The following is a 16,623-nucleotide window of genomic DNA, read 5'->3' on the forward strand; positions in this document are numbered from 1 at the left end:
GTCCCTAATTTCTTACTTGGTCGTGTCTTGGTGATGGCTTAGATGGTGTTTTTATAGCAAACAAAAAGTGTTTGATAATTGCTCTTGATCACTCAGGTACACCGTTGAAAAGCCACAGATGCAACATATTTGAATGCATTATAGGGAAAGCATTATGTACCTGGCAACTGGTGTGTTCTGGCACAGAATTTCAATGTTCATCTTTCACCTTAGCTGTGGGAGCAAGCGAGAAAGCTGCCACATCTGAAACTGAGGCTTCTGAGCTACGATGGGGTATCACTAGGTGTATATGAAAGTGAATCTTGATACACAGCTTATGGTAGAAGCTAGCCAACCTTCTTTATTCTCTTATGTGTCTTCAGGTTCTGAAAGTTGCAATTCTAGCTGAGAAGTATGCAGTGGATTATACCTGGTATGTGGATACAATCTTGAATCTGATTCGCATTGCTGGTGACTATGTCAGTGAAGAAGTGTGGTATCGAGTTATTCAGATTGTCATCAACAGGGATGATGTTCAAGGGTATGCAGCAAAGACTGTTTTTGAGGTGAGAATAACTGTTTTCAATTAACTTTCAAAGTGAGGTAGAAATTGAGTAAACACCACGTGATATAGCAGGTGTGTGTGCTTCCCCATGTTAGGGAGGAGTAAAAAATGTGATCCTGAATATTTCAACAAAAATGCTGCTGAAGGTTTCCATAAAACTAGCATCATAGATTTTTTTCAAAGCCAGAGACAGTATTAAGTTGATGAGAAGCTTCTCTGGCTTAAGTAATGTGGAATACACCTGGTACTGTTCTGGTTTTGGTGAGGGAGGGCAGGGTGGATTATGCTGGGTTTTTTGTTATTTCGGTGGATGGCATTGAATGGATGGCTTGTAAGGAAATCATATTACCTGCAAAATTACTGAAATGTAGTACAAATAGAAGCCTTTTACAGGGTGGCTTCCTTTTTTTTTTTTTGAGTTTTCTGCATGCAGGAATCCAAAACACTCAAAATGATAACTTTATGATACATCTGGAAGCATATACCCATTCCTTCTGTTCAGGATCTGATAAAACTGGAATTTCAACTATTAAAGAAGAACACTTCCAAACGTCTGGCCTTGTTGCTCTGACTTTGTTTGGCTTCTTCATATGGGCTTTCCACTTTTTTTTTCTAATTTCCTTTCCTGAATGTTTAAGCTGACTTTCAGAACTCATCCCTGCTATCTGTTTCTTCATACTCAATAAAGACAGTATTTTTATCTTGGGCAACTTCAGTACATTCTTACAAGGTTTAAATTAAGTATGTTAATATCCTTCTGATACCACTAAAGATGTAAGGGGAAACCTAAGCATCTGTGTCTGTCCCCAGAAGTCCACACCGCTGCTAGATGGGCCTAAGAGTGCTCTTAAGCAAGTAATACTTATGTTAGAGATTCTTCTATAAAGTCATACCACCTATCATGCTTTTCTCATAAGTGCTTTATAGTGCCTAGACCTATGGTCTGCTCTTACAGGAAAGTAGACTAGGAAGCTGGACATGGAAGTGACAGAAAAGATCTTTTTTGATATGCTACAGATCGATGACTATTAATGTGTTGTTACAGGCCCTTCAAGCTCCAGCATGCCATGAGAATCTTGTAAAAGTAGGTGGCTACATCTTGGGAGAATTTGGAAACCTGATAGCAGGTGATCCAAGATCAAGGTAAAACACCTTCTAAAATACTGAATTGAAGTAGTAACACTTTCTGTAAAGAATCTAATGTCTATTTAATATTCCTGAAGGCCAGTTAGCAAATGATTCAGCTCTTGCTAGTAATGCATTAAGAATTATTATGTCTACAAAAACTAAACAAATTATTTTTCTTCCTATCTTTTAAGTCCCCTCATCCAGTTCAACTTGCTACATTCCAAGTTTCATCTGTGTAGTGTTCCTACCCGAGCTCTGCTTCTGTCTACCTACATCAAGTTTGTGAACCTGTTTCCAGAAATCAAAACTACAATTCAAGATGTATTGCGCAGTGACAGTCAGCTAAAGAATGCTGATGTTGAGCTGCAGCAGAGAGCTGTTGAGTATTTGAGGCTCAGTACTATTGCCAGTACTGATATATTGGTAGGTACAAATACTATTTTTTTTTTTTATTATGCAGAACTCTTTTTAGCTGTGTCTTCTGTCAACAAGCAAACTCCACTAAACCTTACCTGATTGCTCAGAAATCTTAATGCAGGATTAAGGATCCACAATGTGGGTGCTGATTCTTTTACTCTACCTAATTCAGCTGCAGTCATTTTTCACATAGAGCTAAAATTAAAGTTGTTATTGCTTTAGTGGGACAAATGACCATTAAAGCATGCTAATCTGGAGCTGGGAAGCCAGTGAAAGCTAGTGTAGTACAGGGTCCTACAGTATTCAGATACCAAAAGGCTAGTGCTTTGTTTTGAGGACTGACTTGATGGTGGGCAGGAAACTTGTGATTGTGCTGAATTTTTTTTGTCTCTAGAAGTTCAGTGTTTTAACCTGATGCTCTCAGGTCTGGCCAGAGCATGGCACACTTAGTCTTGACAGCTAATAAATGCTTAGGTCTGACTAGATCCTTGGGTAATCTGTGGTTTCAATCTAGGTCTGCTTGACTTAAGGACTGTTAGGTCTGCTATGACCAATTTTTTTTTTATTAAATACACTGTACCAGAGAAGTGATATGCTCCTGTTCTCTTAAACAAGCGTGTTGGGAGGACGGTTGAGCTGGCAGTGTGCTCTTGCAGCCCAGAAAGCCAACTGTATCCTGGGCCGCATCAAAAGAAGCATGGCCAGCAGGTCGAGGGAGGTGATTCTGCCCCTCTACTCTGGTGAGACCCCACCTGGAGTACTGCACCCAGCTCTGGAGTACTCAGCACAAGAAGGACATGGACCTGTTGGAGTGGGTCCAGAGAAGGGTCACAAAAATGATCAGAGGGATGGAACACCTCTCCTATGAGGACAGGCTGAAAGGGCTGGGGCTGTTCAGCCTGGAGAAGAGAAGGCTGCAGGGAGACCTTATTGCAGCCTTTCCATACTTAAAGGGGGCCTACAAGAAAGATGAGGATAGTCTTTTTAGCAAGGTCTGCTGTGATAGGACAAGGGGTAATGGTTTTAAACTAAAGGAGGGTAGATTTAGACTAAAGACAAGGAAGAACTTCTTTACAATGAGGGTGGTGAAACACTGGAAGAGGTTGCCCAGAAAGGTGGTGATGCCGCATCCTTGGAAGCATTCAAGGTCAGGTTGGATGGGGCTCTGATCAACCTGATCTAGTTGACGATGTCCCAGCTCATCGCAGGAGGGTTGGACTAGATGACCTTTAAAGGTCCAGCATTCTATGATTCTATGACTTCAGCAAGTTTTAAATAATTTTTTTAAAAGCAAGTCTACTCTGTCACTGTACAATAAACTGCATAGTTGTTTTCTGTGTGGGTAATTACTTCTGCTTTTGCCTCATGCAGTCTATAAAGGTGTATCTCTTTAAAGACTCAGAAGCTCGTTTGGCTTTTTCTATAATTTTAACTAATACACTTTTTTTTTTTCTGTGATAAGGCTACCGTGCTGGAAGAAATGCCTCCCTTTCCAGAGAGGGAATCTTCTATTTTGGCTAAACTCAAGAAGAAGAAAGGCCCAGGCACGGTTACTGACCTGGAAGAGATCAAAAAGGAGAGGAGCTCTGATATGAATGGAAGCGCTGAACCTGCCTCTGTTAATGCCAGTGCTGTTGTGAGTCTAAAAGCTGCTATTTCACTGATTTAGATGGCGTGCAAGTGAAAAAAGAATGGTTTCCTTAAAGGGGCTTTTTAGGGATTTAAAACACCTTATCTCAAGCTTAAGACTATGGGTGTTTGCTATAAAGTAACAGGGGAACATACAGCTGCTTTCCCCCCACTGCATGCTTGGATGCAATTTTCCTTTGGAAATCTTGCATAAATGGGGACAAACTGTCTGCAGCCTGAAAAAATCCCTTTTATGTTGTTACTCTGAAAAATATTGCTGTAAACTTAGAAATGGGAATTTCCTTGTTAGTGAAATTGCAGTGAAGGTGAGATGATAAAATTAACATATTTAAAAGGATTAACTTGAATTTCAAAGTATCAGCTGTTCTTCTGCTTTGTCTAACATGGTCGGTATCTTGTGTCTTGTTTTGGGTTATTGTTTTTAGTAGACATGGACAATGCTTGACTTAACATGGATGTCCTTAAATCAATACAATCTTATTACTGTTTATTTGACAGTACTATTTAAGTTCAGTTATGGTAGATGAGGCCCAAAGTCTTGTTTCTTCTGAGCTGAAACTTCTCATTTTATTGTCAGTTAAAGCTGGTAGGATGAATTGTTCCCATAATGTAATACTTGTTTCTGGTTTTAATGACTACCATAACTTTTAATTACATTTGAGATGTAGTGGATTACTTAAGAGGAGGAAATATTGTAGCACAGTCCCTGCCCAGTTTGTTAAAGCATAATCCTTTAACTCTTAGTCATTGCAGTATGTAAGAGTAGATGTTCCAAGTGCGACATCTTTGAATGGACAGAAATACCTTTCCAGCAGAAAAGTTGCCAAATTGACTGAGGTGACTGGCAGTTAAAATTGTTGTTATGCTTTATGAGCTTTGCTTTATGGGTTGCAGTCATGTAAGAAACTCCGCTATGTTACCTTCACCTGTGGCTTTGGTGTGACCCTGGCTTAGATACCAAGAATATGTTTTCAGTAGTTCTTACCGATTGGCTTCTCAAAATTTTTTACCAGGGAATTTTTCGTTATGCTGTATCAAATTCAGTCTTTGGAGTATATGATAACGTGAGTTGGCTTACAAAAACAAAATTTCAGACTCAATCCAAATGCATCTCATGACTTATCTTCTGTGTATCTGCCATATTGTAGGCTGCTAATGTCTAATACATGAACATTTTGTTTAATAGTCTATGCTTTGGTTTTGCATGTGTCTTGCCACATATATGCAGCCTCTGTTGCATGATTCTGTCCTGGCTACTTGATTTGTTCTATTTGAGGGGGGAGAAAAAAATTTTAAAGGTCTTGCCTCTATCTTTAGCGTTTGCAGCTTGAACTGGCTACAGGCTCTGCTTTTTTGCTGGTTAGGTTTTACATTGTTTCTAAGGTTTGCTAAGCTTCAAAAACCTCGGACTAAACTGATAGTCAATTTTAAAGCTCCTGTGATGTTTTAATTTAGGTTTGTGTAAAAGCCACTGCCTTTCTTGCTGGATTCTTCATGAAAGAAAAGCAACACATTTTAATTTTATTCCCTACACTACTTAATTTCCCTTGAAACTAAGAGGGGAGAAGAGAGGGGGAAAAACATTGTTATCTTTTTTTTTTTCTGTGGAATCAGATTCTAGACAGGTGAATTTTGGGGTTTGTTTATTTAATGGTTAGATGGTCATAACTCTCTTTAAAGGAAAAAAAAAAAAAAAAAAAAAGAAAACCACATCTACAAGTGACCTTAAGTTGAGATGCAAGGTGATAACTGCATTCATGAAGCCTCCTACATCCATTCAAAGCTTGATTTGGGATGGGGAGAGGCACTTTGCCATACCTTAGTTGTCTATGCAAAAGAGACAGCTTTGTTTTTAGTTTTGCTGTAGTGTAACACCAAAGTGTCTTGTTTTCCTTAGTCTACTCCTTCTCCATCTGCGGATCTGCTGGGTCTGGGTGCTGCACCTCTCACCAATTCGGCTCCCCCACCGTCCTCTAGTGGTAGCCTGCTGGTGGATGTATTTTCAGATTCAGCTTCTGCGGTTGCACCTCTTGCTCCTGGTTCTGATGACAACTTTGCGAGGTAATTAAGTCACCGTGTAAGGAATCCGAAGAAGAATTTGTCCGCTAAAACAGTATTAGAGGAAAAAAAAAATACATACAATAACTTTCAGTTTTGTTCCAGCTTATTGAATGCATTCCTGGGTGGTAGTTGTGCAGCAAGAGAGGTGTTCTTGAACTTTCTGCTGGATGTGCTATCTTTACTGAATACTTCTGCTCATGGAAAAACTGAGTCTGTAGTAATCAATCTGAGGATATTAGCCACACAGTATTGCCTAGTTTTCATGCTGGTTTTGCTTCTTTGTTAAACTAAGCTGCTTGTGCATCTCAATAAACCCCTCTTGAATTTGGGGTTTATCTGGCCTGATCTGAATACATTTATTCTTATCTTATTTCCATAAAGTATTCTTGTGTCTCTCCACTTCAACTTGAAGTCTTGCCAACTTCAGTGGCAAGTTGGTAATGGAATAGTAAGATGGATTCTCTCCAGAGATACTGGTTCTCAGAATTTCAAGATATACTTAAATTGTTCTGCTGCTGTCTGACAAACAAGTGTGAAAAGGGGGAAAAAACAAGAAGTGTTTTTTAAGGGGATTTGATAAAGTATCTTCCTAATTACATTACCAAGTGTAGTGTAGATGCAATATGTTATTAATCCCTTAATATTAAAGCCACTGTGGCTACACTCACATGTTATTTGGCTAAAATTTTGGAAGCAAGTAGTATAAGACCACAGAATGTCTTTAAAAATCTGTTGTCTTACTGGCCAAAGAACGTGTTACTTTTGTCAAGGACCAAATATTGAATGATGTCATGACAAATTTGCAATGCATCTTAATATAAAAGACATAATTAGTGAAACTAATCTGCCTGGATCATTGAGACTTTCATCAAAATTTTTTATACTAGGCAATGCCTTGTTGCAAGTTTGCGGTGATTAAGACTTGATCCTGTGTTTCTCTTGGAAGGCAATAAGTGATATTTAATCATGCTACACAATACCAATGCTTTAAGAAGCTACACAAGCTTATTAGAGTATTGGTTTTTTTTTTAAAGAGGGGGGGAAAAAAGAAAGCAATACTAGTAGCTTCATAAGCAAAAGTTACCTAAAAAAAGATTTTTTTCTTTCTGCAGAAGAAAGTGTAGCATTGCCCAACCCCTTGGTCTGTCTGTAGATGATGAAATGCTTCTCTAATGATACTGAGAAGTTGCTTTTTACTGTTTCCTGCCTCTTTTTAGTGCTGTTGTCAATTTTGTTTCTAATCTGTTACTTGGGTAAGTCATTCTGTGTGCCCGTATATTCTTGCCTACACTTAATACTTGTGTGTTTTTAAGAACTGATTGTGCAGCTGTAGTTAGAAGTGCCACTAAGGTTGATGAGGCCTCTGCTTCAAAGCACACATTTGTAGTAGTTAATGTACATCTACATTTAGAGTTTTGAACTAAAACTCTTTTGCTGTCACAATTAAACACCTAAAAGGACTTGGTTCTTTGAGGTATAAATTTAACCTACTGAACCCCTTCAGCTGTCTCCTGTCTTCAGGAAGAATTGCTGGTTCCTAACAATCAGGGAGGGGTGGGGTGGGGGAGAGAAGTGGGGGAAAACATTGCCTAATGCTTAAAACCTTTCTAGGTGTACTGAGCTAGGGCAGCTAATAAATTTTTCATGCATTAACTCAGCAGTGCCATTTTTGAGGAAGGAGGTAAAAGAAATAACTAAGCACTAAGCTGTCTTTACTAACTCCTATCTCTGTCGCTACTGCCTTTCTTCCTTTGTGCTGCCTGAACTAGCCCTGACCTGGCTTCATCTGAGGTAGTTTCTGAGGAACCAGCTGATACTGTGCATGATGCTGATGAGCTTTTTCACAAGTAAGCAATACTAAAACCTTGCAAGGCTGGGCAACTTCCAGAATATAGTTATAAAGCAAAACTATATTGTGCATTAACTTAATACCAGCAAAACTAGGAAAACATGTACTGTCAGACTTGACTAAAACACCTCTGTAGATGCAGTGGATTTTATGACAAGCTCATGAATATACAGGTTAGAGTTGCCTTTACGAGTCAGTGCTATCACACACTGCTCTAAAATGAGGCAGTGCCAGTTGTATATTAAGTTTTGCAACTATTCACAAATAAAGGAAAAACATAAAAGTAAATTGACAAAAGTACTGACATTTGGAAGTATGTTTTAAGTGCCTTGTATGCAAAAGGCTGATGTTTGCTGACCACCTCTTCTAATTTTAAGTGAAGGGTGACAGAAAGGACTGAAATCACTGCAGAATGGGCTTCCTCTCTCAAAATGGAAAAAAAAAAAATACAGCTCTCAGTTGACTTATGTGACACAGAACTGATAAAACAAGGGATTCTTTTTTCTTTCAGGTTTAAACAGTCAAAGCTTCAAACTTTTGAAATCTACACCAACCTAATGAGTTTCAGAAGTTGTCAAGAATATGAATAAGAAAAATCCTAGTCTGTTGCCTGGTCCTTTATAGACCCTGTGTGTGTGTATATAGCATATTGTGGCTTCCTTCGTAGTTTCTCAGACATCCTATCAAATAAAAATTTCAGTTCTTTTAGTGTCCTACAAGTGGTGGTTTTGGTTGTAAAATTGTCTTTTCTAACTCTGCAGTCTTCTGCAAAGGCCTCTCTCTGACTGATGCACTCTAGGTTAACCACAATCTTCATCCTCTGTGTAAACCCTGAATTTTGTGGTTCTAAATATTGTTTAATATGACTCAATTTAAAACATGTTTTCCCTCTCTTCCCCTAGGTTTGTGTGTAAAAATAATGGAGTCTTATTTGAAAATCAGTTGCTACAAATTGGATTGAAATCTGAGTTTCGACAGAACCTGGGTAAGATCTTTCAGGCCAAGTGGTTAGCTGTCTGCATTATCAACCCCAGTGCCAGTGCGATATTACAGTTAGGACTTACTTCAGCTGCTTAAAAGGGAAATACGATTTCAGGCCTAACCTGTCTTAGGATCTTCACTGTTTGTGTGTCCCAGGCTTCTGTGTAGGTTCTTGTTTCCTTAACCGTTTTGGTTGTTTTGGTAGCTGAGATGAAATGGGAGTGTTAAGTGGTACCGTAAGCTCCAGCTCTTGCTGCCTAGTTGTAAGGCTGGTACAGCCAGGATTATAAAGGACCATTCTCCTCAATTTTTTTATCTTACAGCATAGCTTATTGTAATAATATGATACACAATACTTTTCAGACATGTTTATCATAATACTTTAAGGCACAAGAGACTGAAAACATCTAGGAAAGAGCTGGGAATTGAACACAGGCCAGCACTAGGATTGCTTGCTTCTCCCCTTCTGCATCACATTTGGTACTGTAATTACTTTTTATGTAAGAAGCTATGTTCTCTGGAAACTGAAAGGCTTCCACTCATGATTTAACTGACTGTGTGACAGCTACTGTGGGAGAGGTCTGATGGTTTATTTTAATCTGTTGTTATTTTTTTGAACTGTGAATATCTTGGTAAGATAAACCATGTAAATTACGCTATGTTTTTAAAAGTTGTTTTAGAGAAAGGTAGAAAGACAATGTATTAGATACTTGAAGTACGAGTAGTTCAATATGATTACATGTGACATAACTAAAAATTCTGATGTCTTTTATTCTTTTCTTTCTAGGACGTATGTTCATATTCTATGGTAATAAGACATCAACACAGTTCTTGAATTTTACTCCAACAGTAATCTGCTCAGATGACCTACAGTCAAATATCCTTAAATGTGGTAGCATGTATCTGTTCTTATTTGGGTTTTGTGTTTTATGCCACACAAAATTATAATAAAGCTGCTGGATCAAGGCATGGTGTCCTTGAACATGAAGAAATGAGAAAAAGCATGCTGATAACTTTCTAAGGTTCTTGTAGAAAGAAAAAGTCTCGAGCAGGGATGGAAGATTGTCTCCTCTAGTTACAAACACAAATTTTAGTGTTGAAATAAGGAGAAATTAGACTCAATAAATATGTAATATAACTCTGTAGCTTTCTTCACTGTCATGAAGTAGCAGGGATATAGATGTGGTGTCCTTCAAGTCCTGCATTAGCAGATAACCTCAGACTTGAGATGGAGGTAGAAGAATACATGTACACAAAGATGATGATACTTTTACAAATAAGGTCTTAATTTACAGTTTGTCCTTAATGCTTGGTATTGCAAATTGGGGATATCTGGGAGACTATGTAATCAAGCTTGATTGGCTCAAAGCATTACTGTAATGTTCACATCAAAATGAGATAGTCCAGTGGTTTTTATTGTGAAGTCTGTGCCTTCATACCTTTTTGAGGGCATCTTTCTTTAAGAATATCCAAATAACTGAGAATTGTGGAGGTTATTGCTTCTAGGTGTATTAGTATGGAGAAAAGAGAAACCTTTTTTTTTCTCCTGTACAAGAACTGAACTTTGAATATTCAGTAGCATATAGAGAATGAGTGGACATGATGGTGATTCCTCATGTAGCTTATTGGAGGATTTGCTATTTTTTTTTTTTTTAGAAGTTATCAATTCATTGATCACTTTCCTTAACTACTTCTTATGCCTGAATCTTCAGACAAAACCTGTTGACCCCACAGTAGATGGAGGTGCACAGGTTCAACAGGTTGTGAACATTGAATGCGTGTCAGACTTTATGGAAGCTCCAATCCTGAACATTCAATTCAGGTAAAACACAGGATTCAAATGCTAGTGAATTTATTAGATGAAAGATGTTAAATTTGTCCTGGTCCTCTGACTGAAGTGCAGAATACGGACACATAAAGCTGTCTTGGGTAGACGACTTGCTTGAAAAATTAATCTAAGCTTTAAGCTACTAGGGGAGGTAGGGAATCCACTTGGAACAATGTGGCTTAAACAAAAAAAACTAATCAAGAAGCAGCTACTGATAAAATGTCTTCATAACTTCTCTTTCCGCTATCCATATAAAACAGCAGCCTTCCTGTTTGCTTAAGAAATCTTGACAGGAATATACGCAGTAACGTCTCCCTTCTGGAAACCAAGAACACTTCTGCAAACAACTTGGACTGGAAATGCATGCAGCCAAAAATAGAATCTTGTTATGTCCACTCAACATCAGCCTTTGGGAAATCCTGATTTCTGGGCTACATTCTGTTGTTCTAGTCTAAACTAGTTCTTACTGGTATGTTTTCATAGGGATATATTTTCACTCCTTTGGGTGCTATCTAGAAGGATAACAACCTACGCTGAAACTGAGATCCTTATTATAAGTTCTACCAATTCACTCTTCACGTGCCATCTAAGCAGAGCAAATAAATTTATTTAACAGTGGATTAAACCGTATCTTAGAAATAACCTTATCTGCAGTTGATGGATTTTAATCATAAACGATTGCACCTTAGTGTTCATCCTCAGTTGCTTGGTTGATTTGAGAGACTGCTGACACTGTGCTGCATACACCATGTTCTTTCTATTCCATGTGCAGGTATGGTGGAACATTTCAAAACCTTTCGGTAAAATTACCTATCACACTGAATAAATTTTTCCAGCCGACAGAGATGTCTTCTCAAGACTTTTTTCAGCGTTGGAAGCAACTGAGCAAGTAAGACTTTGTCTATACTTGGGCTTGGGGCTCTTGTGGTGGGCCAAGGGAAGAAAAAGGGTATACTGTGAACGTAGCTGGTGCGGTGCCCCATCCCATACTTAATCTTATGAGTTATAAACTCTTCCAATATAATTGGTTGCTATTGAACAATGCTGTACGTAATACACATCTTATACCATGTATTCATCTTGCCTTATCTTGCAGTCCGAAACAAGAAGTACAGAATATCTTTAAAGCAAAACACCCGATGGATGCGGAGATCACAAAAGCAAAGGTGGGTGGTAGTGTGGTATTTTTAATTCATAGTGTAAGGATAGTGGTATAAGCAAACTTTGTTCATCTTGGTCTGTATGGCATTTGGATCATCCTGTTAAAGTCTAAGTCCATGTTGTGTAACAGACCCTTGGCAGTGCTGGGTTGAATGGACTGTTTCTCAGTGTGGCTTGAATTAGATATAGTCTTCAATAGCAGCTGGGAACTTGAAGCTATTTAAGAAAACACCAATTCAGTGCTTAAAACAGAATTGGAAGATACTTCAAGCCTTAATTTATACTAGAGTTACTAGTTAGAAAAGAAAACAAGTGACTTTTTGTGGAACTGGCTGCCTTAGGCAAAACAGAAGTGACTAGCTTAAGACAGGAATGACTTTATCAAAAACAGGAGACACTTGTTGAATCTAACTTATTTCTCAGTTGTTTTTGAGAAGAACCTTTTCTTTTCCAGGAACAGCTAATTATCAGGGTCACTGTCACTTCAAAAATTTTTTGTAATAAAATTGGTACTGGATAACTGTTTAATGTCTTGAATGCTTCAAATAAAAATTAGTCTCCTACTTGTTTTGCTAGTTGTTGGTGGCTGTGCTTGAGTAGACTTGGTATTGGTGTCCTGCTGTCCCCACATCTAAATCTTCTGGGTTTCTTTCATAGATAATTGGCTTTGGATCAGCCCTACTTGAGGAGGTAGATCCTAATCCTGCTAACTTTGTTGGTGCTGGTATCATACATACAAAAACTACTCAGATTGGATGCTTGCTGCGCCTTGAGCCCAACCTCCAGGCACAGGTATCTGTTTAAGTACCTACAGCTTAAATACAAGTTCTTGTTTGAGCTGAATATCTGTGTACATCTGGAACTCTTTAAGGTATTTATGTAAAATCACTATTGCAATAACTAATTGTGACTGCAGACTCCAACAAGAAATGAAACTGTAGCAGCTGGTCCTGGCCCAGTTTGATAAGCTGCTTCTTCATAGCAATTCTCTTTCCTGTTGGAAGAGGTCATTGTATTATTCCAGACTGTCCATGGAGTCTCATCTTCTCTTGAAGGCTAGAAATATTTAATGTTTCTGTTTTATGCACTTTGGACAAGATAAAGTATAATTCCCTTTGCCATTTTAAATTAATAGAAGAATGATTAGCTAAAAGAGAAAACATAAGCAAACATACACAATGTTAAGAATATTTATCCTCAGGTATTTTGATAGAGGTTTTATCAAAGTTAACGGAGGACTAAAAATAAGTTTTGGGTAGCAAGTCTCCTGTTTTCTGAAGAAGTGGTGGTAGAGAGTCTATTTAGACTTTTCCACAACATTTTACTCCTTTTAAAGAAAAATTTTGGACAACACCTTGCTGCTAAAGCCTAAAAATAGAACAATGGTAACTCTCAACAAGTGTTTGAAGATGTACTCCAGCCTATGGTTTGAAAAAAGCTGTATTACTCAGTAGCTGGCTGCCTCTGAATGTTTTAACTTGAGGTCTTTTTCCTACCAAATCTAACAAAATGAGTAAGAGGTAACTGGTAGTTTTCACTAGTTGACTATGCATTCATTTAATGCCAGACTGTGTTTAAAAAGTAAATAATATTTTATCTTCTTTTTCAGATGTATAGGCTCACACTACGAACAAGTAAAGAAGCTGTATCTCAGAGATTATGTGAATTGCTGTCAGAGCAGTTTTAGTATGAACCATGTCAGTTTTGGTTTTTCCACTTATATCACTGTCGTCATACTGCAAATAAATGTCTTGTACATCACTGTCTGAGTACTGCAATGTTAACCAATACCAGCTCCCTGCCTTAATAGGACTTGACCCTTCTTTGAAATTAAGACTATAAAATGTACAGTACAGGGAAGTGACTTTTTACATTAAAAATGGCTTTTAGCGTGTTACACAAAGGGTAGGAGGGCTGTCTTGTGCCCCCTTTTTTTTTTTTTTTTTTCCTTTGCAGAGGTCAGGCTTTTAAACTTGTGAAAGGGAAATGGATTTAGATGTCGTAACCAAGGATTTCAACTGGAAATGGCTAGTAACATTCTACTTTAGTGCCTTTAACAGGTACTCACTCTGCTCTGAGCTGAAAGAAACCAATGTAATGCTGCTCAGTAAGGCTAACTCAGATGTTAATGTGGAGTCAAAACTTTGTAAATTTGAACATTGCCACAAGTCTTGTACTGGATGGAAGGGCAGATTCCAAGATATGTTTTGAATCTGATTCAAGTAAATGTTTATGTTGAGTGTCACCAATCTTTGTATTTGAAAAATGCCACAGGACCAGAGTCTTAAAGTATTAATCTTATAATCCTTTACATCTTAATGTTTTCTGATCTTTGGAAAGTGGATTGAATACAAAAGCTATTCTTAATCCTTCTGCTTATCTCAAATAATGAGGTGAGCTTCTCTGGTACTTGGTGAATGAGTACATGCTTGCTTGTTGTTAGTCAAACTGAAATATGTGTTTTTTCTCTTTCCCATCAGACTTAGCAAGTAATAGTCCTAATGATGTGATATAACTAACTGCAGAGTCTGGTATTGTATAAAAGGAGAAGTGGGAAGAAATGGGCCCTTGAAGGGCTGTAAGGCATGCACTCTTTTTAGATGAAAATGTAGTTTTAAACAATATTTTTCCCCAGTGCATGGTAATGTTAAAACTCAAGAGGTTGAATAACTGATATCTGAACAGTTTCCTGTCTGTCAGTGGTGGTAAAAATATCCAACATGGTGTAAAAGACTTGTGTTGCGACTGAGAGTAGAAGGCCCAAAAATGTTCAGCTTTTATAGTGGTTTTCACAACCAAAGCATTTGTAACTTCTTCCACATCAGCAAATTCTTTGCAGCCTCTCTGCAGAAGTAAGTGGACACAACTTTGGCTCACACTCTTCAGGCCTTGAGATGCAACAAAGGCTGCTGAAACAACGCAGGTGAGGTAGTGCAGTTAGAAACTGCAGGCAGTTGTCAATGAGTATTACAGGTGACGATGAACAAAGTCAGCTGCTGCTGACATGAGAAGTGAACCTCGGATCAAGATTTCCTCAAGGTTTTTTAAAGGAAGCCTGGGACTGGTGTCTCACAACACATACAGCCAAGTATGCCCATGACATAAAGGTTTTGAGTGATAATGATGACATTGAAAATACATTTAAATGAGGCTCCTGTCATGCTGGCTAGTGCACAGCAGGGAACAGGATTCTACATGATTGGGTGTGCCTTGCTTTTTTTTATTTAGTGCTTTGAGTTAAATGATGGAACTGGGTGATTATAATTTGGTTTGGTTGAGGGCTAGCGATTGTACTTGAGTGCAAGTGAAAAATGAGGAACAAAGGTTTGGCTGTGGTGTGTGGATTTTGGGAGATGTTTTGTTTTGTTTTTTTCAGAAATCGCTGGTAACTACAGATGTTACGACTGAAAACTTGGCTATAGACCTGGTCTTTCTGCAAAAGTTCTCTTGAACAATTAGCCTTTTATGGCCTTTCAAGTAGCTAATCAAGACTTTGATCACAAACATCATCTTTGAAAATCTTCATGACCAGTTCCTGCAGTCAGGTTGGGCAGTTGGCAAAATACTAATGGACTACCTTAATGTTTTGTCCTTTGGATGCCATGTGTCTCTTTATTAATCCTGTTATCTTAACCATGCTGTTGGCTGCTACGTTAAAAATCTGATGAGCTGAACTAAAGGGAGTCTTAGAAGCTCCTCCTCTGTTTTTGCTATTTCATTTTTTCCAAAACCTGTTGTATATCTGTCCCCCTGAAAATGTTCTGTTAAAGGACACCTTGAGACACTGCACTACTTTAGTTCACTTAGCTTTGGTTCAAGCTGTGCTAAAATGTGCATGAAAAATGTGGGAAGGAGGGGGGTAAGGGAAAGTGTCTTTTCAGTGGTGACTGTGTTAAGCTTATGACTGTTCACACTTGTATTAAATGTCAGCTCAATGAAGTCATGAGCAGAAAAGTGAATAAATTAAGGACAAATACTTGATTATTTTTTGTGAATGATGGTTAACTTACCAAAGTGATGTATCCTGTCAAGCAGACAAAGTAATTTCTGCAGTAAACAGTGTTATTGTTTTTAAGTGCAGTATTTTCAGGCATTGACATGTGACAATAACTGAATAGCAAAACAGGTAGCGTATGTTCATTCTTGACCTACACTCCAGTATGTAACATTATGGTGATTGTCTTATTTGTATAAAACAAAGTTCTGTCAAATTAAGTGGAGAATTTTCATATAGAAGACTATATATTAGACTATATTCATCAGAAGAACGTATTAAGATTAAATAAATGATTAGAACAGTAATCAAACTGTCCTTTTTTGTCTGGGGGCATGGAGGTGTAAAGAGTACTTGCATGCAATGGTTGTTATGAACAACAATTGATGTGTAATGGTAAATTCTTTTCTGCAAACTACTGGTGAGTTGTGTTCAATTGAGTTGTACCTGGCCTTGCAGATCTCTGGTCCCCCAGTGACTTTGTTTATGGCTTTTTTTTGTTGGTGTGTTTGGTCACATGTTACAAATACTCTGCTGTAAAAAAAAAAAAAAAAAACCCACCTTGATGTAAAATCTTTCTTCCTATAGTGTTTAACAGTAAGTATATTAGCAGTACATGCTGCAGTAAAGTGGTGTAACAGTGGGGTATGGTTGAGGCTATGAAGCACACACCTGTATTACACATTGGCAGGACTTGTAAAAAAAGTTGATGTTGCTGTAAAAGGAGAGTATCTAAACTGCTAAATAACCTCACTCAAGCTTTAAATGTATGCTTCAGATTCTTAGTACTTCTCTAAAACTTGCTAAAGAAAAAATAAACCTGGGCACTATGAGCTTTTGTGCGTTCATTCATACAACTTTTTCTTAAGTGAATTGCAAATTAAGTAGTAAAGAATACCCTCTGCTAGCAGCAAGTAGAAATCACTTGTGAACGAACTACCTGTGTCCTGTTATGCTGATACGGTCTTTGATTTCTTGCAGAGAAATGCCCTGCAAATTTCTGCTTTGTC

General features: G+C 38.0%; 1 protein-coding gene across 4 annotated transcripts in view; it reads left to right on the forward strand.

The window, feature by feature from the left end:
* AP2A2 (adaptor related protein complex 2 subunit alpha 2) overlaps positions 1–16,412 on the forward strand; it is a 50,889-nt gene extending 34,477 nt beyond the window's left edge. For 2 of the 4 annotated variants that reach the window (XM_082318490.1, XM_082318492.1), the window contains exons 11-22: positions 363–545; positions 1,590–1,687; positions 1,864–2,095; positions 3,552–3,725; positions 5,637–5,800; positions 8,552–8,634; positions 9,418–9,507; positions 10,329–10,452; positions 11,231–11,347; positions 11,555–11,624; positions 12,277–12,411; positions 13,229–14,755. In XM_082318490.1, the coding sequence (XP_082174616.1) occupies positions 363–545; positions 1,590–1,687; positions 1,864–2,095; positions 3,552–3,725; positions 5,637–5,800; positions 8,552–8,634; positions 9,418–9,507; positions 10,329–10,452; positions 11,231–11,347; positions 11,555–11,624; positions 12,277–12,411; positions 13,229–13,306 (1,548 nt within the window). In that variant the 3' untranslated portion in view covers positions 13,307–14,755. Of the gene's footprint in view, positions 1–362; positions 546–1,589; positions 1,688–1,863; positions 2,096–3,551; positions 3,726–5,636; positions 5,801–8,551; positions 8,635–9,417; positions 9,508–10,328; positions 10,453–10,718; positions 10,928–11,230; positions 11,348–11,554; positions 11,625–12,276; positions 12,412–13,228; positions 14,756–14,995 lie in introns of those variants that run through there. The other 2 variants (XM_082318491.1, XM_082318493.1) reach the window with 2 other exon arrangements.
* Positions 16,413–16,623: the final 211 nt, after the last annotated feature.

The sequence above is a fragment of the Platalea leucorodia genome, assembly GCF_965183815.1.
Source record: "Platalea leucorodia genome assembly, chromosome: 7".
Lineage (NCBI taxonomy): Eukaryota > Metazoa > Chordata > Aves > Pelecaniformes > Threskiornithidae > Platalea > Platalea leucorodia.